Source organism: Anolis sagrei, chromosome 1 (genome assembly GCF_037176765.1).
Source record: "Anolis sagrei isolate rAnoSag1 chromosome 1, rAnoSag1.mat, whole genome shotgun sequence".
Taxonomy (NCBI): domain Eukaryota; kingdom Metazoa; phylum Chordata; class Lepidosauria; order Squamata; family Dactyloidae; genus Anolis; species Anolis sagrei.
In genome coordinates, this window is record NC_090021.1 from 239,962,519 (window position 1) to 239,983,145 (window position 20,627).

The 20,627-nt window shown below is 39.8% G+C and overlaps 1 protein-coding gene across 6 annotated transcripts in view; it reads left to right on the forward strand.

The window, feature by feature from the left end:
* Positions 1 to 20,627, forward strand: part of LOC132771497 (USP6 N-terminal-like protein) — an 87,258-nt gene that overhangs the window by 44,653 nt on the left and 21,978 nt on the right. Inside the window, exons 2-9 of one of the 6 annotated variants that reach the window (XM_060769613.2) lie at positions 1,677 to 1,764; positions 3,652 to 3,776; positions 12,071 to 12,377; positions 12,570 to 12,643; positions 12,893 to 12,978; positions 13,846 to 13,885; positions 14,513 to 14,593; positions 15,868 to 15,975. In XM_060769613.2, the coding sequence (XP_060625596.2) occupies positions 12,578 to 12,643; positions 12,893 to 12,978; positions 13,846 to 13,885; positions 14,513 to 14,593; positions 15,868 to 15,975 (381 nt within the window). In that variant the 5' untranslated portion in view covers positions 1,677 to 1,764; positions 3,652 to 3,776; positions 12,071 to 12,377; positions 12,570 to 12,577. The remainder of the gene's footprint in view (positions 1 to 1,676; positions 1,765 to 3,651; positions 3,777 to 12,070; positions 12,378 to 12,569; positions 12,644 to 12,892; positions 12,979 to 13,845; positions 13,886 to 14,512; positions 14,594 to 15,867; positions 15,976 to 20,627) is intronic. The other 5 variants (XM_060769623.2, XM_060769604.2, XM_060769633.2 and 2 more) reach the window with 5 other exon arrangements.

The window sequence follows — 20,627 nt, forward strand, 5'->3', positions numbered from 1 at the left end:
CGACCATCACACTGTCCTCTTTTTGTAGGGATGTGAAGAAGTGGCTCTTCAATCAAGCCTTTGAGAATTTTTAGTCCCTTGTTGTCCTGTATAGTATACACACATCCTGCACTTTATCCCATATCTTCTTTCAATTACTGCAGCTGGCACATATTTTGTTGTTAATATTTACAGCTTGGCCATGTTTACATCAATGTACCGCCATGGTGAGAGGACCGCAGTTTGAGTCCGAGTTGATGTTTTTATATATGCATGTGTTTTTTGTTTTGTTTTTAGACACTTTGTGCCGTCTGTAAGCAGCCCAGAGTCCCTTTTGGGAGATGGTGGCGGGATAAAAGAATAAAGTTGCTGTTGTTGTTGTTGTTGTTGTTGTTATTATTATTATTATCATTATCATTTGGGAGTTGTGGTTCACCCTGCAACCAGAGAGCACACTGAACCCCATTGATTACGCATCTTTAGCAAACTTGGCACATGTGCTGAATGACCAACTTTAAGTACTGATGGAGTTTGCAGGGGTTAACCTAGCATGATGTGAGTTATAGTCCACCCACAACTGTATGCATTTTCTTAACAGGATCATTCATAAAATAAAAAAACTTTTTCAAATATCCTGTTCATCGCTGGCTACCTAAACTTGTTATAAATAAATGTTGGTGGTCATGGTGGTCGATCTTAGCTTAGCCCAGAGTTTCTCAAACTCTGCTCCTCCGGATGTTTTGGACTTTGGCTCCCACAATTCCTTAACAGCTAGTAAGATGGCTGGGATTTCTGGGTGCTGAAGTTCAAAACACCTGGAGGAGCAGAATTTGAGAAACACTGGCTTAAACTAATTGTTCTGAAATATATTTTTAGTGTATCTGGGTATGACAGACATGGGTCTTTAGCGACACAAATATTTACACCTAGGGGTTAGTTTGTGTTTCATTTTTCTTGTCCTCAACTGTTCGTCAGATAAAAACTGTTCCACACTTATTCATTGAAAGGGTTTATTTAGCACTGGAAAGCAAAGGGTGATTTGATTGCGACAATCTGTCTGCAGAAGCATGTAAATAAGATTAGACTATGTCAGTCACATTTGGTGACAAGTAAAACAAATGCCTTCCCTGAAATGCCAACAATGAACTAATGTCTCAAATGAGATATATGCATTCCGTGTCAGCTGCTGCCTCTCTGCAGATTGTCAATTTCTCTCTGCCATTCCCATAATTAATTATAGACATATTTTGCTTCTGGGGATCAAAATAGTTTCTCCAGATGCTAAAGCTCTTGCTATTATGTCAATAGTAACATGCTAGATTATAAAAATGCTAAAATTAACAACAGTTCATTAATTAACCTCCCATTTCTCCTTTCTTTTTATTTTCTTTAAAATGACAATTTAATGTTTGATTAGCTGCTAATTATGTTTGGAAATCACTGAAAAGTTCTTTATGATCATTTGGTCATTTTCCCCATTGCTGAGTGTTCCTTCCATAGTTTCAAGATCATTTTGGTGGTAAACACTCTAAGTAACAGAGAGTAATTATGTGCTGTTCTATTATATTTGTAGTTGCTTGTTAACCCAGTACTTTGTGTGGCTGGTAAATAACAGTATGGTTAAAATGCATATTGCGACTGTGTCTCCTGCTGCTACAACACTGAATCATTGTCATTTATGTTTTGGTGATTTGCAGGTTTAGACTGCTATAAAAGTGCTATATGCAGGAAAACATCATGTCAGACTGAAACTTGTGCAGGATATAGCAGTCTCTTTGTTGACAGGTATAATAGTATTTAGTTGCCACTTTATTTCTGGGTTCAGTTCACTGTGTTGTTATATAATGGGATTTCTGCTGTAGGACTTACCCAACACTAGAGATCCTGAGACCATGCAGCAAATATAGTTTTACATAGGCCTCCACTAGGAACAGAGCCTTTTCTGTGTTATCCATAGTGCTTTAGAACTCTCTTCCAAAAGAAGTCATTTTATTCTCCTTCCAGTTGTGCTTTTGGACATCTGTTAAAATTTTCTTCTTCAAAAAGCCTTGGGAAACTGCTGATAACAGATGTTCATGTTCGGTAGAAAATGTACTAGTGTGACTTTCCGTTTTCTTGAGAATTTACTTTTTATTCTAAACTACAATTATTCAACTATAGTTTTGTTTGGAATGAAAGTTTACAATACTATGGGCTTGATCTAATGGGAATATATTTTCCATTTAAGCCTCTATTCCCATACTTTATTTCTGGTTATAAAGACGTTATTGTTAAAATAAGATTCATTCTACTTTCTTTGATTGTTTAATTAAGAAAAATTTGTACTACATTTTGCCTGTTGGCATTAGACGATGCAGTGTATTTGCTTTTTAGGAGTCCCCAGTGGTGCAATGGGTTACACCCTTGTGCTGGCAGGATTACTGACAGAAAGGTCAGTGGTTCAGATCCAGGGAGTGAGGTGAGCTCCCATCTGTCAGCTCCAACTTCCCATGGAGGTACATGAGAGAAGCCTCCCACTGGATGGTAAACATCTGGACATCCCCTGGGCAACGTCCTTGCAGACAGCCAATTCTCTGACACCAGAAACGACTTGCGGTTTCTCAAGTTGCTCATGACACACACAAAAATTGTTCTTTTATTGTGTTCTGTAGAAAGTTGATTTTTTAATTTGAATCCCTCCATTCCTAAATGGTGCTGAAAAAGCAAAATCACATACTCTTCCATGTTATGTCAGTTGCAGATTTAGAATAATATGGGATGACATGATGAGCTGGTAGTTCAGCATTTCTTGGCTCTTCAGAAGACAGAAATATACAGATTGATACTTAAAACTCTAAGTGTTCTAAAGGTTTATAGGCTTATTCTTCTGGTCCTTTTTGCAAAGCAGATGGTGTCCAGTTAGATTAGGATATGTACATTGTTGATTAAAACAACACTTACTTGACTGCAGTATTACCTTCAACAGTGGGATGTTGAAGCATTTATTTACAGTGACACAAAAGCAATTCACTGTATTAAACATAATGTTTAGAATCCCTTATGCTCCTCTGTCAAAGTTAAAAGACACGGTGTTCTTTCATGGGCCTTTCACAAGCTGTTTCAAAAACAGTTGTATTCTGAAAAGTCTGTTCTTGTTCTGAAACACTAGTACACTAAACTGAAGTGCTCCAAATGTATTTGATCAGCCTTTTCTCTAGAAATACCATAAAAGGCGGTGTCCTTAAGAACTGGGCATACTGCCCCCCCCCCCCCCCCACACACACACATTGCTGCAGCATGATTCACTGGCTGCTGGAACAGTTTCTCTGCTCTGGTGGATATCCCATTAACTGTCTCTGTCATAATTTTTATGATAGTTAATGTGGGTGGAAGGGGAGAAAGATGGCAAATTCAGAATCTTAAGATACTGGAAAAGATTAAGTAAAATCTAGCTTAAAATGGCTATTGAACCACACCCAGAGTGTTGGAGTGGGACACACCTTCTGGAAAAATCCTTAACTAAAGACAGCAACTGAATTTAGGGGTGAAACAAATAGGCTTACCCAGTTCCATATGTATGTTTTTTAAAAAAAAAACCCAACAAAACAAGATACATATCACATCATTGAACTTTCTTACATCTAAGCACCGTTTCTTTCATTCAATTAATATTTTACAATTCCATTGCTTCAGTGGTGTTTTCTGGGAAAGTCATCCTTGCAGTGCTGCCTTCACCCTGACATCCGTACTCCAATATCCAGAGATTCTACTCCCAACAGGAAAGTGAAGCCTGAGGCCATGATCAGCATTTCACTGTAGTAAGTGAGATGATGAACAAAAGCAGCAATATGTGCTAACTTGGGACAGACGGGATTGTCTGAGTACTCCATTGCCCTATCTACACTAATCACCGATATCAGTGTAGATTACGATCAGCCTTGGGGCAGCTTCATGCTGCTTAGGGCTGATCCATGGTACCATAGGGCAAGGACACCTTAACACAGTTGGGGGGAAAGCCCAAATTCTGGCTCAGGCCTGTGGAGACAGTTGAGCTGGTCCCAAACAGAACCAGCCACAATTGCCACCTTGTGTTTTCTGGGTTTGTGCGGTTTGGAAGCATGGAATGGCAGTGTCCTTAACATCATAATACTGTGATGTCAGCTCAGCAACTTCAACTTTTTATACATTTTCTATCCTAATAAAGACACATCCAAGCATCCAAATATGTGAAGTATAGGCAAGGGAAATTGAGTTTCAGGGATGAATCTGGCTTAGTTAAGAACAATGCATGATTGCATGTGTAGCTATGCTGTTCCCCCACAAAACAAACGTTGGCAATTGAAAAAGAGCCGAGTCAATGAATATAGATGTCATAACCTTCAGCCCTCATATTCTATTTTTTCACACTTCCTGGCCAGCTGTAGCTCCCCACTCCATCAAAGTGAACAACATTCTGTGAAAAACGGGTACTTAAAAGATCTAATATTAGCAACAGTCCAATCCATGCAGTAACCATAGCATCTAAAACACATCATGCAATCAGTGTGTGGGTGGGGGTTAGAAGTAACTTGCCAGAAATCTTGGGTAAGGATTTCAAACATCAGGAGGGAGCCGAAGTTAACAGAACAAGTACTGGCAACATTCCAGTGAGCCATAACCAGCAGTAAAGCTAGCAGACAAAGGATGTCACGAGAAATAAAAGGCAGGAGATCTCTCCTCTTTACTAAACTTAACATTAAAATGTACGGGGAGTGACTGACAGAACTAAAAATAATCGCAAATGAGAATAGTAGCAGAAACCAATGATATATCTTAGCACCATGTATTCTCAGTGGAGGACATGAATGAAAGAATACGAAAGGGAAGAGGGGGCAGGGAAGGGGGGGGGATTTTCAGCCATGTGAGCACTACTAAAGCCTACTAAATTGAAAGATTATGAGATCATCATTTAAACAATCAAAGGAATTTAGAATGACCCACAATGCTCTTGCATCAGTTTTAATGTGTTATGAGAAAATTGGATTAGCATGGAGAACAATGTATTATCTGAGTTGGGGGATAAGAGAGGACAATATGCTCAATGTGGCACTTTTAGTAAAATAAAACTATTGTTTACCTTATCAATTGCAGCTCTATCATTTTTTTAAAAAACTTTATTTTTGGAAAAGTAACTAATTTGATGCCCCTCCCCACAACTCTTGCATTGATTGCCTTGTCATTGGACATGGACATCTTGTCACAAAGGAAATTAATGATAATAATATTTCAGAGAAGGGAACGGGCAAAACCATGTCTGAGTTTCTTTGCCTAAGAAACCCCTGTTAAATTCATGAGGTTGCCATAAGTCAACAGGCAACTTGAAGGCATATATATTTCCTAGAATGGAGAAGGGAGATATAACCAAGAGAGAGAAAAACACATTGGGGCTTTTTAAACGATTTCCCCCCCTCATTTCTCCCTAACTGTTGCAGTTTCCTCTGTTGCTCATTCCATCATCCTACAATTCATGGCCCATCATTCCACTATAAACCTCAGTTTAAATGTAAAGCCCTTCCCTATCAGTCAAGTTTAATTCTATTTGCCTATAGAAAACGTTTTTCTCTGTGGCTCAAGATGTATGTTCTCTCTATGTTCCAAAGATTGAACTATTTTTCTATACTCATCTCACTTGTTGAATTACAAAGGAAATAGTAGGAGGACTATCAAATCCATGAGTTTCATTCCACATTTTCACTACATTATCCACTCGCCCCCAACATCCTTTTAGGATAAGATAGCAAGGAGAGGGGTTCTTCCGGTTCCCTGCTCTTCATGCGCTAATTTGTCCATGTGTTTAGATATTTCATATACTGAGCAGTTACCTTAGCATTAATAGATGTTATGATTGAATACAAATAAGTGCAAAGTGATCATTTTGATTTTCAAAAATCTCTCTCTGATTTATTGTTACTTTCTGCTGGGCCCTCTGGTGCATGAATGCTGTTTCTCCTAGTCTTTCTGCTGAGGTTTTCTTTTTAAATAAATGAAAAAGGCAAGTGCTGTTGGACTTTATTCCCTCTTATGGTAGGTCTTCTATATATCGTCTTGTATTTAGTGGTCCTAGAAAATGTCGGTACTTTTAAATTGTTTTTACTAACTCAAGGATGGACCTACATCCTGGAATAAGAAAATGTGACAGCAGTATTTCCAGTAGAAGCTATTTTTATTTCATCTTCTGTGGAAGAATCTGAAGGAAAAAACCCTGTTACAACCTTGTGACTCAGTGTCATCCTTGAGCGAATAGCATCCACAAAATATTTTCTTTTTCCTGTAATTTTTGTTGATACACTGCATATGCTCTGTTGCTAGTTTCAGTACTGTAGATCTTGGTGACATTGAAGGCTCAGATCTGACTCATGGAAACATAGATTGATAGGGTGCTCAACGTCCATCTAATTTAACCTCTTGCCAGTTTAGGACTAAAACTGTAATGACCATCCAATGTGTGTGTGTAAACATAGTTCGTTGTACATGATAATGGCAAAGGAAGTATCTTGGTCTCTCACACCGCCACTGCTGCCAACATATCCAGCAAGGGAATATTTCACCATGTAACCTGCCTTGGTATTGTCCACAGTCTCTTTTTCATGGGATCACATGATCGCATTGATACCCTCAAGAGTTTCAGTTACCTCCATGGCACTTGAGATTACAGTACCAATGTGTTCACTTTAATGCTCACCATGGCAAGCTTGATCCCATTGATCCCTCTGATTCCACTCAGCATATCAATGACAGCATTAGCAGTTTTTGCTATCAGAAGACAAATCAGATTCTGTTTCAGAGCTGTTCATGGCTCCTTCTAAGCAGCCAGACCAGGCGAAACAAATTGTTGGCCACGACAATTACAAATAAACCTGTAGTGCTTCCGTTTATCTTCTCCTTGATATCAATCAAAACAATACCAAGCTTGGATCAGACTCTTTCTGCTAGAGATTGAGAAACCCTTCCAGCTCAGGAACTCAAAATCCATCTACAACATAAATTAAGAGAATTTTCTTGATGGAAAGCTTCATCTTTGCTGTTCTAGTCTGATCAATACTGGTAACCTCTCGATTTTGATCCACCTCAATCCTTAGTTTGGTTATTTCATCTTTCCCTACCTTCTTGAATGAGAGCACATAGCCACAGACCAGTGAGTCCTAGACATCAAGAAATGAGGATGTCAGAGTTCAGTTTTCACCTCATTACAGACTAGCATTCTGCCTATGGCCATTTTGGAGATGGTCACTATCTTCCTTTCTAAGGGACAAGCTATATACAATGGGTTTAAGTATGGTGTCACTCCCTGGTACATTGGGAAAAATAATTGTTGGTCCCACACATCGGAGAGCCTGAGAAGGAACTGCACTGAGCTACATTTGGTCTAACAAACAGTGGATTTCAGTGTGTGGCAATTACTGCATCTCTGAAGTTGCAAGATGAAGGTGCAGGGCATTTTTGGGGATTTGCTTTAATTTCTTCTTTGTTATCAGCAGTTCACTCACTATTTGTTCTAGCAGCTATAAATAAAATGTGTTCCAGTATTCTTTGGATGCTATTGAGATACAACAAAATGCAAAGACATTGTCACGATGAGTGAAGTGGATTTGCCTTTTCAGAGTATTCAAATCTATTCTTTTAAAAAAAATGTTGACTCACCTACCATATTTCTTACATTCACATGTACTTTCATGCACAAAAATGCATACAGCCCACTAATATATGTGGATATACTAAAGGGTGTTTAGTAAAAATTCCTGACGAGGTCACAAGAGGGACAATCTAATTATATGCCTCTGGCAGACTTGAACAAAAACAGGCCAGATGGAAAGGTTAGCATATGAACAGAGCAGATCCATAGACTTTATTCAATATATAGAGACTTCCTTTGGTACACAGCCATCGAAAATCAAAACTAGTTGGGTACTTTTTTCTTTACTTGCTTCTATGAAGATCAGCTCCAGGACTTACTTCAGCTTGTGTTCCCCAAGGTTTGGTTTCATACAGTTTCCAAATCTCAGTTACTCTGTCTTTCTTTAAATGCCAATACTAAATAATAGATATGCTTCAATCATAAATGACTTCTCTTCTGTGTGCTGTCATGTTAGTCTTCAGAAAAATATGTGCGTGGGGGCAGGAGTTGTTTTCTTTTTGACCAATTTAACCAGTATACACTATATACGTAATTTATTATTTCTGGATATTATTTAGAATCATGAGGAACTTTCTAACTGGTAAATTGCAATTCATTGCTCTGAGGCAGTATACATAATGATTGGATATAATACATGGTATCTGCAGGAGCCCCAATAACAAGATTGAATTGGAGAATTCTGCAGTCCTAAAACAAAATGAGAAGCAGCTGCTGGGATTTAAAATACATAGTTTTTTGTCTGTGTTTCCATAGCCATTCAGTAGCCATAGTAATTTGTTGCAGAAAAAATGCTGAGTCTTAAAATTAGCAACTTTAATCTCACATACACTTTCATGGACTGCAGTCCATGAAAGCTTATGTTAAATAAAACTCATTTGTCTTTAAGATGCTGTCAGACTTTGAGCTTCAGAAGATGTTGATTATATTCATTTTCTTATTATGGAAATTAGATGAGGTACTCTTTAATGCAAAGATACAGCTACAATTGAATTGGAAGGACACTGGCCCATGGGCTACCAGACAACAGAACCACTTGCTTCTACAGATCAGCTCCCTGTCTCTGTCACTGGACCGAGTAGTTGCTACTAGTCTGACTGCTATTCTGGCCCTAAAGGAATATGTCCTAGTATGTATTTTGCATAAAACTTATGCAACAAAAGGCAAACAATACATTATGCTTGCATTTTGCATCTTTTGAGTCTAAAAAGGGACCGGTACAATATGGAATTGTATTTGTTTTATTGTTAACATGGATACCCTGTAATCTTTTAAAAATTACGAATTCTTATGTTTCCTCTTTTATTTTTTAAGGTGGCATCTTAGTAACCTGGTTAATTGATTCCAATTTAGTATATGACTAAACAAACAATATTTATACATTAGCAAAAAGTATATTGTTTCTTTTTGAGGCTATCAGTGCGCTATAACAGTTAATACGGAGTAAGCACAGTAGCTAGTCTAACTTTTCATTGGCTGGTAGTTTTTGTGCAACATTGATGGGAATCATAACCAATAACATTAAAAAGCACTATTCAGATATCTTTTGCCATATATCTCTGTTGTGTGCAACAGTATTATGAAATTCAAAGCTTAGAATTTTACTTTAAAATTGTAATTTCTTATGTTGCTTATGGTGTTTGGGAGGCAATTTTTGCTCTTATGTTTGTCTCAGGTTTTAAAAAGAACACACTTGATTCCTGTTCTGGTAATAGAAACAAATGTTGCTCTATTTGACTTATTTTAAACATCTGGAGTGTTTTCCTTCAGTATTTTGAAAACAAAATTCCCACTTTGCTCAATGTTTACCATTTGGAGCAGCACAAAATCTTACATGCTATCAGTGGCATCATGGGTAATGTGTGTCGGTAATATCAGGTGCTACCAACTGTGGGCGTGGGAGAGAAGTGGGTAAAGTGAAAGAAAAATGCCAAGGGCTATCTTTGTTCCTTTGTGTCATCGAAGGCTGGTGGTGGAGAACTCTGTCCTTTTCATCTTGGCTAGATTTATTCACAGAAATTCAGTGTTCACCTCCATCCCTTGTATATGCTCAGATGTGCTCCCCCCATCTCTCTCAATTTTTCCCACATATTTGCACAGAGTATTTCCCCACTACATCTCCTTTCCTTCAACACCCCCATTTTCTTTAGATATATATAAAAAACCACAAGCAGAAGTTTTTTTTATCATATCAGAAGCAACTTGAGAATATACTGCAAGTCATCTCTGGTGTGAGAGAATTGGCTGTCTGCAAGGACATTGCCCAGGGGACGGCCGGATGTGTTACCATCCTGTGGGAGGCTTTTCTCATGTCCCCGTATGGGAAGCTGGGGCTGACAGATGGGAGCTCACTCTGTCCCGCTGATTCGAACTGCTGACCTTCAGGTCTTTATGTCAGCTGGCACAAGCTAACTATTTATTTTATTTATTTATCGTTTCAGGCAACTGAACAGTTGTATTACATTTTTGACAGAACAAACAAACAAACATACAAAAGACACAGAGTTTGCAAGCTTGGTAGTTGATTAAATGTCCTTTGACCAGTATCTGGCCACTTGGAGTGCTTCTGGTGTTGCCGCAAGAAGGTCCTCCATTGTGCATGTAGCAGGGCTCAGGTTGCATTGCAGCAGGTGGCCTGTAGTTTGCTCTTCTCCACACTCGCATGTTGTGGATTCCACTTTGTAGCCCCATTTCTGAAGGTTGGCTCTGCATCTCATGGTGCCAGAGCGCAGTCTGTTCAGCGCCTTCCAAGTCACCCAGTTTTCTGTGTGCTCAGGGGGGAGTCTCTCATTGGGTATCAGCCATTGATTGAGGCTCTGGGTTTGAGCCTGCCAAGCTAACTAACTGCTAACTAACTGCTCCTTATTGAGATCTGCAGACTTGAGCAGTGTGAGGCTGACTTCCAACACTCCTCACTCGACAGCATCTCCCCTGGACTTTCTTTTAATTTGCAGAGCTTTCTTTGCTCTCTTTTGGGTATATGCTTCACTACCGCTGGTGTTACTATAGTTTCTGTGCTGCAGCAAGAGCAATAAACCAGGTGCTCTTTGTGTGTACATGCATACACATGTATGCACAATCTGAAGATATAGGACAGTGTACAGGTATGGATACTTGAAGTTTCTAGCATTTTAGTTACAATATTGCATTATGGTCTGGTACAAGAGGAGGCATATAGGGTTGAATATCACCAATATGGTGATGCCACTACATACTGTGTCAAATAGGCTAAAGAAATCAAATCAATGCAATACTCCAGTCTAGCCACTGCAGGTAGGGTCACAGACAACCAGTAACATTTACTGGTTAGAATGTCACATTGGTCTAGTTGGTGCAGCTTCTGAGACTTGGCCAACAGCATGTAGGATCTTGCATTGCTCTGCATGGTACAGTTCTCTTATCTCCCAAGAAAAAGACAGAAAAGAAAAGAAAACTCTTCCCCTGGCTCGTACTACACATTGCAAATAAGAGCACCATAGACTACTCTCCCTACTTGAATTACTTTACATAAATATGTTAATTAATAAAAATGTTAGTATCCCTTATGTGAAGAATGCAATTGTTTTAACCAAGGAATGGTCTTGCTGTGAAAGATAACTAGTCAAAAGTTACTATTACTTTTAACGTGTTACCTCCCAGCTCTAATAAATGTATTGTTGAAACTTGCTATGCTTCTTGGATGGGCCAATAGCCATAGCTCTAGGTCCCTGATTCCCAATGTGGGGCACACGTCCCACAGGGGGGCAAGTTGATTTTGATGGGGGGTAGTTTGAACGTACATGGCAGTCAGTTTGTGACAGTGGAGAGGGGGAAAGCCTGCTAATAGAGAAGAGAGGTGAGAGCATAGAGTTAACCACAGATAGTATGAGAAAAAAGGGAGGCTGGTTTCATTCCAAACACCCCCAGTCCTTTCAGTGTTCTTTTAACATTACAAGCTATACAAAATATATAAAAATTTCTTTTTGTATAGTAATTGAAATGGTCAAAGTATTACAGAAAAAGCTTTCATTATTTTAAATGTATGCATTTCAGTGCTCTATTGTATATTTCGAAGTTTTATTTGCTATTTTTTCACTTCACTTCACTTCATATTATTATTATTATTATTATTATTATTATTATTATTATTACATTTTTATTAATTTTTTCCTTAGTACTTCAACTGTCATTTCATTCTTTATTTCCCCCCCCCCTCTTTAATGAGTGCCATGTTCTTTGGAAGCTTGTTTAGATCAAGGTAATGGCCTTTTAAACTTCCTCTATGTGAATAGGAATTCATTTTTAAATAATAAGAATTATATGTCTCGGGGGAGGGGGAGCATCAGGATTTTAGAGATGCTTAGGTAGGGCATGACCAAAACAAGGTTGGGAATCACTGTTCTAGATGCTAAAAAAGAATTATTTCTTTCTTCTGTCTTTCTGTCTTCTTTTTCCTCCCAGTCAGCCCTGTGGAATAATGAGATTTTCTGCGCAAGAAGAACTGCAATAGCTATATTCCTTTCAACCTGGCAATATTTGTGCTAAAGCACAATATCGAAGAAAAATAGACCTTCATGGTATGTGGATAGTGTGGACAAGACTGATAATGACCAGATTAAGGCTTCCTGGAAGAGGTGATTGTAAACAGAACTGCCAGTTGTGACGGCACAACCAGAGCATTTGGAATGTGTTCAGTTCGGTAGCATCAAGGAGGGAGAGGCTACTGCAGTCTCAACAGGTGCTGTGCAAGACGTAATAACCACCTCAGGTAAGGCTTATCATTTGTGTCAAATATTTCTGTGAGATGTTTGAATGGAGTTAGTGCTTTGTTCTGAGTTTTTTGTGGTCCGTTCTTTCTTTTTAGCACTTTCCAGAAAATACAATATTCCTAGTGCAATATGCACTGTATACTTATTACCCCATTGTTCCTTTTTCTATCTGTTTTTTCCCTTTTTTGCAGTTTTTGACATGAAGAAAGATATAGATGCCTTAATAGCAGAGGAAAGAGCAGAAATTCTTGATAAATACGAGAAGGTAAAGACATCACATTTGCCCAAAATCCTGTTTATTTCACTTTATAGATAGCAGGAACCTCAGTTGCTAGTCATTCAGTCAGTTTGTTGCAAATACTTGCATTTCATGATATAGCTGAAATGCAGGGATTCCTTGATACTGCTTCCACGTGGCACCATGTGACACATAGTTGTTTTTAAAAATTATATGAATATGCCTGTTTGCCTATCCATGGTGTTTATTATTATGCCACATTACTTTTATTTGCAGGGAAGGCAGGAAGGGGCTCAGATTGATCCATGGGAAGATGCTGACTTCACACTCTACAAAGTTACAGACAGATTTGGGTTTTTGCAGTGAGTTTTTCATTTTATGCCCCTTTAATCTTTTTTCTTAAAACTTGCCTTGATAGTTACAGTCACATTTTGTATTACACTTTCAGTAGAGATGTTGAATTGGTGTTTGTCTTGCAATGCCATATGATTGTACCTACAGTTGCAGTACACTCGAGAAAGTGAGAAGCAGAATGAGTGGTTTTATATTGTTTGTGAAAGCTTTAGCCATTATTTACCAGGCAAAGTGTAACAAGAGTTGTTTTTGGAAGTAAATGTTCATTTCTTGTGCATCCAGGCACATGATAAAATTTGGTTATGATCTGAGTTTTCAAAAACCATGACATTCTTCTAAGGAAACCTTTCTGCCACAACTGCCATTAAAGAGATTTGGGTGTTCGCGCCTGGTAATAGCATAAGCTCCCTGTGTGATAAAGAGGGCTACAATAATTTATTGTTTGATTTGTTTTTATAATGTTTCATCCTGTGCATAGAATCCTGAAAAAAAATTATTTCCTGATGCTGGGAGCCATGCAGTCATTCTGAAATTTGAAATAAATAAATTATAGCTTAAAGGGATAAGAAATGCTTACACTATGTTGTCAATAACATCAATTTCTGTCTATCCTTTAGGGCATTGCTGTTTAAGCTATCTGATAGGGCAAATTGGCAAGTGTTTTTTTCCCAAATGTGCCAGGGACTACAACAGTGTCTTTTTTTCCTGGAAACTTCCTGCAAATTATCAGCCAATGGCTTGCAAGCCAGCACTGATCTGGACAAACACTTTGAGCCCTGCTTTGGGGAATAACTTCATGTTTCTTCTCAGTGTCAAATGTTTGTTTGTGTAGTCTTTGTATTACATGGTGCTTCAGCTTCATTTTTCTCTTTCAGTGAGCATGAGCTACCAACTCGCAGCGCTCTGGAAGAGAAGGTAGTAACATTTCATTTTCTGATGAGCAATTGGAAAGGATTGTGCTGGAATGGACTGCAGTTATTGGCTTTGGTGATCTCAAATCTATCAGTTGCACTCTTACTCTAAATGAGTTGAATTGAAAGTTAACCTCATTTACTTGATTAAAAGTAGTTGCAAGTGATGTATGTAATTTATTCCTATGCCATCTATGAAGAATGATTTTATTCTCTGTGTTTTCTGCCATGTAGCAGAACTATGGCAAAACTATGGGTATGCTTAGCTCTGGTTAGGAATAGGAGGCCATTGGTCATCTTTACCATGGGCAGGGTAGGACTTTGGGAACAGAGTTAGCTGGTTTATATAATGGATTAAAATGTACAGGCTGACAGTATAGCTTTGTGTTAACTCAATGAATAGTTTATGGGCTAACATTTTCTTTGAAAAATTAGATTTTAGCAGAAAATGAGTGAGATGGGTAAATTCCTTATTACTCCTAGTATATGTTACTTGCCACCTTTGACTTTTCTATAATCCATATGATTGTATAGCATGCTGACCTCAAAATGATATATTTCCCTCCCTTGTTACTAGTTTACATAAATTGTGAAGAAGCCTTTAAACTTCACTTTCAAAACATTTTTCCAGCAAAAGCTTCAAGAGATTGAACGAGTGGACAAATGGTTGAAAATGTTAAGAAAATGGGGAAAATACAGAAACAGTGAAAAGGTGAGGAATGACATGTCTTACTTTACTAGTACTGTAAATACTAGTTCTCGCTGTTACTTTAAGTGAAATAATGACCAACAGGTATTGTGTCTCTTTCTTTTGATCAGCTCTCATGTAGAAATCAAAATGAACACTGTTGAAGATCATGGTTATATTTCTTTAAGCTGTAGTATCTATCCTGTAGCCTATTTCATGATTGTGAACTATCTGTGTAAATAACCATATTGATTCATGTATAAGTTGAGGACAGGTTTTGGGGCAAAATTATGAATTTTGATATGAACATGGGATAAGTTGAGGGTTATTCTGCAGGTGAATAAGCACCAGTGGCCACCACTGCCATTTCTCCACCCAGGTATTCAAAAAGTCTAGAAGCAGCACTATATCTTGGAGAGTAGAGGAAGTCGATGCTTATTTTCATTTCTCCCAGGGCAGACTCTTGTCTTTTACCATTCTACTCAGAGAAAGAAAGGGATACCCCCCCACCCCCTTTTTTTAAATAAGAGGTAAGGTACTGTACTCACATTGACTTGTGGATAAATTGATTCAGGTTTTTTGGGTGAATTTTTTTACAAATATTTCTTTACTTATACATCAATACATAGGGTATATTAATTACACAAACAAATGAAGGCATTTTGCTCAAGGAATACTGAAATTCAGTCAGTATATTCACAGTGAAAGACTACTAGTGCTGTGCTAGAACAGAAAATAAAAGCATACTGTTTTTTAGTTATCATTTGTAACCATGCTGGATCATATCTGTTGAAAGAATCTCAACTCAGAATGAGAATCTAAGATGAGGCCTCTAGTTTCAAAATGATTCTCATTCCTTTTTTAGCCTATGATTACTAGGATCGTACAGGATATACTACATATTAGAAATATGGCTGCAGTTTTATTGAGTTTTGGTTGATATTTTATATGCATATGTGTTTTACTTATTGTATTTTATTCTGTGTTTATTTTATATTCTGTTTTTAGGCACCTTGTGCCATGTGTAAGCTGCCCTGAGTCCCTTCGGGGAGATGGTGGCAGGATACAAGAATAAAGTGGTTGTTATTATTATTAAATATACCTATCTCTTAGAGCAGTGGTTCTCAACCTATGGGTCCCCAGATGTTTTGGCCTTCAACTTCCAGAAATCCTAACAGATGGTAAACTGGCTGTTATTTCTGGGAGTTGTAGGCCAAAACACCTTGGGACCCACAGGTTGAGAATCACTGTCTTACAAGGTTGTATTAATTGTTTGTTGTTGTTTAAAACTTTTGTAGATGTTCCGCAGAGTTTATAAAGGGATTCCTCTTCAAGTGCGTGGCCAGGTCTGGTCTCTCTTGTTGGACATTGAAAAGATTAAGATGGAGAATGAAGGAAAATATGAGGTAAAGAATCTGGGAACCTTTCACTTTGATATTTGGCCTACAGTCCATTAGTCCCAGCCAACAGAACCATTTCAACATTATAAGGACTCTTAACATGTTGTAATTGAAACAAAGGCATTATGATAGTATTATTGCTCCTTTACTCTGTGACTTCTTTGACAGATTCATCAGAAGAGGGAGTGAAAACTTTCGAACCCAGATATTTTGGATTATGGGAGATATAATCCAAAACATCTGGGTTCAAAAGTTTTCACTCCCTCTTCTGATGACTCTGTGACAGAGGACACAGCGTGAAGGAGCAATTTTATTTATTTATTTATTTATTTATTAACATCACTTATATCCTGCCCATATCAGCCCGCAGGCGACTCAGGGCGGTCTACATATCGGCACAATTTGATGCCATCAATACAATACAAAAGCAAAAACAATTAAGTGCATTTAGACAAAAAAGACAGTGCAATAACAATTTAAAAAGAGCTATATCCTCTCATTCCAATCCTCATCCGTTTTGTCGTCTTGGCCGTTCCTGGGTCATTCTCCATCTCAAGCTTGACTATTCCGGGGTTACGAATGCCTGCTCGAAGAGCCAGGTTTTCACTCTCTTACGAAAGGTCAGGAGGGAGGGGGCTGATCTAATATCCCTAGGCAGGGAGTTCCACAGCCGAGGGGCCACCACAGAGAAGGCCCTGTCTCTCGTCCCCGCCAAGCGTGCTTGTGAAGCAGACGGGATCGAGAGCAGGGCCTCCTCAGATGATCTTAACTTCCTGGAGGGTTCGTAGGAAGAGATGCGTTCGGATAGGTAGGCTGGGCCAGAACCGTTTAGGGCTTTATAGGTTAAAGCCAGCACTTTGAATTGGGCCCGGTAGCAAACTGGCAGCCAGTGGAGCTGGCGCAGCAGAGGAGTTGTGTGCTCCCTGAGCGCCGCTCCTGTTAGCAACCTGGCTGCTGCATGCTGGACCATTTGAAGCTTCCGGGCTGTCTTCAAAGGCAACCCCACGTAGATCGCATTGCAGTAATCTATGTGGGATGTAACCAGAGCGTGGACCACCGTGGCCAAGTCAGACTTCCCAAGATACGGGCGCAGCTGGCGCACAAGTTTTAGTTGTGCAAATGCTCCCCTGGTCACCGCCGAAACCTGGGGTTCCAGGCTCAGTGATGAATCCAGGATCACACCCAAGCTGCGAACCTGTGTCTTCAGGGGGAGTGTAACCCCATCTAACACAGGCTGTAACCCTATGCCCTGTTCGGCCTTTCGACTGACCAGGAGTGCCTCTGTCTTATCTGGATTCAATTTCAATTTGTTCGCCCTCATCCAGTCCGATACAGCGGCCAAGCAGCGGTTCAGGACCTGAACAGCCTCCTTAGTAGTAGGTGGGAAGGAGTAACAGAGTTGGACATCATCTGTGTACAGATAACATCGCACCCCGAAACTCCGGATGATCTCCCCCAGTGGCTTCATGTAGATGTTAAACAATATAGGGGACAATATAGAACCCTGCGGGACCCACAAAACAATGGTTGTGAGGTCGAGCAGTTGTCCTCCAGCAACACCTTCTGGGTACGATCCTCTAGGAAGGACCTGAGCCACTGCAAAACAGTGCCACCAAGGACCATTCCCGCGAGGCGTCCCAGAAGGATACCGTGGTCGATGGTATCGAAGGCCGCTGAGAGATCCAGCAGAACCAACAGGGACACACTCCCCCTGTCTAGCTCCCGGCGAAGATAATCCACTAAGGCGACCAAGGCTGTCTCGGTACCATGTCCCGGCCTAAAGCCAGACTGTGCCGGATCCAGATAATCCGTGTTGACAAATTGAGTGGGGTCCAGTGATTGTTTTTTCAACAGCGGTTTTATTACAGCTTGTTTTAAACTCGCTGGAATTTTGCCTTCCCGAAGGGAGACATTAACCACCACCTTCACCCACTCGGCCAATCCTCCTCTGGCCTCCTTTAGAAGCCAGGATGTGCAGGGGTCTAGGATGCATGTGGTTGCCCTCATTCCTCCAAGTATCTTGTCCACATCCTCAGGTTTCACCAATTGAAATGAATCCATCAAAATCGGACAAGCAGGTGCTCGTGTTACATCCTCAGAGACCGCCGTTAACATGGTATCCAGGCCAGAACGAGTCAAAGCGACTTTGTCCACAAAGAACCGAGCAAATGCTTCACAGCGGGCCGTTGAGTTGTCAGGGTTCCCATCCGGAATGGTGGGATTTAATAGACCTCTGACAACTCGAAACAACTCAGCCGGACGGTTCTTTGCCGACGCAATATTGGCCGCAAAGAAAAATTTCTTTGCCGCCTTTATTGCTGCGGCATATGCCCTTAGAAGGGCAACAAACCGTGTTCGATTTGACTCGCTCGAGTCTGAACGCCACACGCGCTCTAGTCTCCTCTTCCTTCGCTTCATTGCTGCCAGCTCCTCGTTGAACCAAGGAGCTGGTTTAGCTCGGCTACTTGAGAGGGGACGTTCCGGAGCAATCGTCTATTGCCCTAGTCATCTCCCCGTTCCAGAGGGACACCAGAGCATCAACAGGATCACCAACCAAGGTGGCGGGAAAATCCCCAAGAGCTGTCAGGAATCCATCTGGATCCATAAGTCTCCTAGGGCGGACCTTCTTAATGGGTCCTCCACCTCTGCAGAGGTTATGGGGTGCAGTGAGTCTAAACCTGATTAGGTGATGGTTGGTCCATGGCAATGGAGTAATAGATAACTCCTCAATACTGCCACTGTCCTCCCATCCCTGGCAGAAAAACAAATCCAAGGTGTGTCCTGCACTGTGAGTAGGGCCAGATACCATTTGGGACAGCCCCATGGTTGCCATGGAAGACATGAAGTCCTGAGCCGCTCCTGATAGGGTGGCCTCGGCATGGATGTTGAAGTCCCCCAGCACAATAAGCCGTTGAGACTCCAACGCCAGGCTCGAGACCAACCCAGCTAGCTCAGATAAGGAGTCTGTAGGGCAGCGAGGTGGATGGTACGCTAACAGAATCCCTATTCTGTCCCGGTCACCTACCCTCAGGTAGACACATTCAAAAATGGTTGACTGCGGGATGGGGCTCCTGGTAAGGGAGATGGAATCCCTATAGAACACTGCAACCCCGCCTTCCCGTCCTCCAGGTCTCGGCTGGTGCTGTACGGAAAAACCTGGTGGGCACAGCTGGGTTAGATTCACTCCTCCAGTCTCATCCAACCAGGTCTCCGTAATGCACGCCAGGTCTGCCCGTTCCTCCAAGATTAAGTCCTGGATGAAAGTTGTTTTACCAATATTACTATCATAATGCGTTTGTTTCAATTTCAACATTTTAAGAGTTTTATGCAAAAGTAATAGAGATGTTTGGTGTTTACAATTATTTAAGAATGAGTAGATGAATTATTTCATGCTTATTATTCAATAGTGGGAAACCGCATTGCCCCCAGTGGATGAACTGAATAAGGGCAGTAAGAACCACTTAAAATGCTGATATAATTACCTATGTGATCACAAATACTGAGATTTAGGCAACTATGAGTCTTGGATTTGATATCCAAAAAACAATGAAATAGAAATGAATTGCTGTCTAGAGCAAAAATAACATTTTTTAAAACAAAAGCCTTGACTGTAAGTTTAAAAAATGTCATACCCAACAAGAAAAACTTAACCTTGAGGGAAATCAGGCAGAACACGTGCAATAAATAAACATAATTACAAAAATTTACAGAACTTTCTCATTTATTGAACATTTCTGGCAAACAATCATATCAGTATGAGGAAGGCATTCTCTTGGTTTAATGCATTTCAAGATGACTGCAGTCTGATTCATTTCCTGGCAGTATTTCAATTCCCAAAAGAGCTATAGATGCAGTAACATCTTAATAAAATGAAGTCTTTAAATTTATATATATTTACAGGCAGATTAAAATGATGGGATACACTCAGACTAACTTAGTTATACTTTGCCTTACTGAGATATGTGTGGAAAGAGTAATAATTTAAATTACTTATCAGTTGAGTCAATCTGATCCAGTTCATTATTTCTGAAGCATGAAGCTTCCATTTTGTTATCTAGTGATACAAGAGTGGATGCCCTTTTAAAGAGGTGATTGTCATTTGCAGTTTTTATAAGCACTTCCATTTTTTAAGTATTCCAATTTGCTGCTTATTTCACCTCAGCAAATAAACTTTAACATTTGTATATGTGTGTGATTTACAGGGACATTAGATCAATGTTGGTTCTTCTAGTATTCCCCTACTGAACGCATTGATTGCTCCATCACATATCATTGATTACCTGGATCCCATGAGTGGCTTCCTTAAGTTTTCCAATAAAAATGTCTTCCTCCAGTTTAATTTTATCCTTGATATCAAGCACCTGATCAGTTGTGTTTTGCAAATCCTGTGGAACTGTCAATGTTGAAATATGGCTGTTTATCAATCATGGCAGGGAAAGGATTTCAGGTATAAAAGCAGACGTAGCTCCGGAGGAAGAAGATAATTTGCATTACTACGTCTGAAAGTGTTTGTGCTGCTCTGTTCAAATCTGTTTACCTAGCTAGTCTTAGATCTCCTAATGTATTAATTAAAAGTAACAACAATGCTTTTCTCCAAAGCAAAGAGACCCATTTCCATAGTCAGTGTCATACTTCTAAAAGGGAAACATGTACTAAGG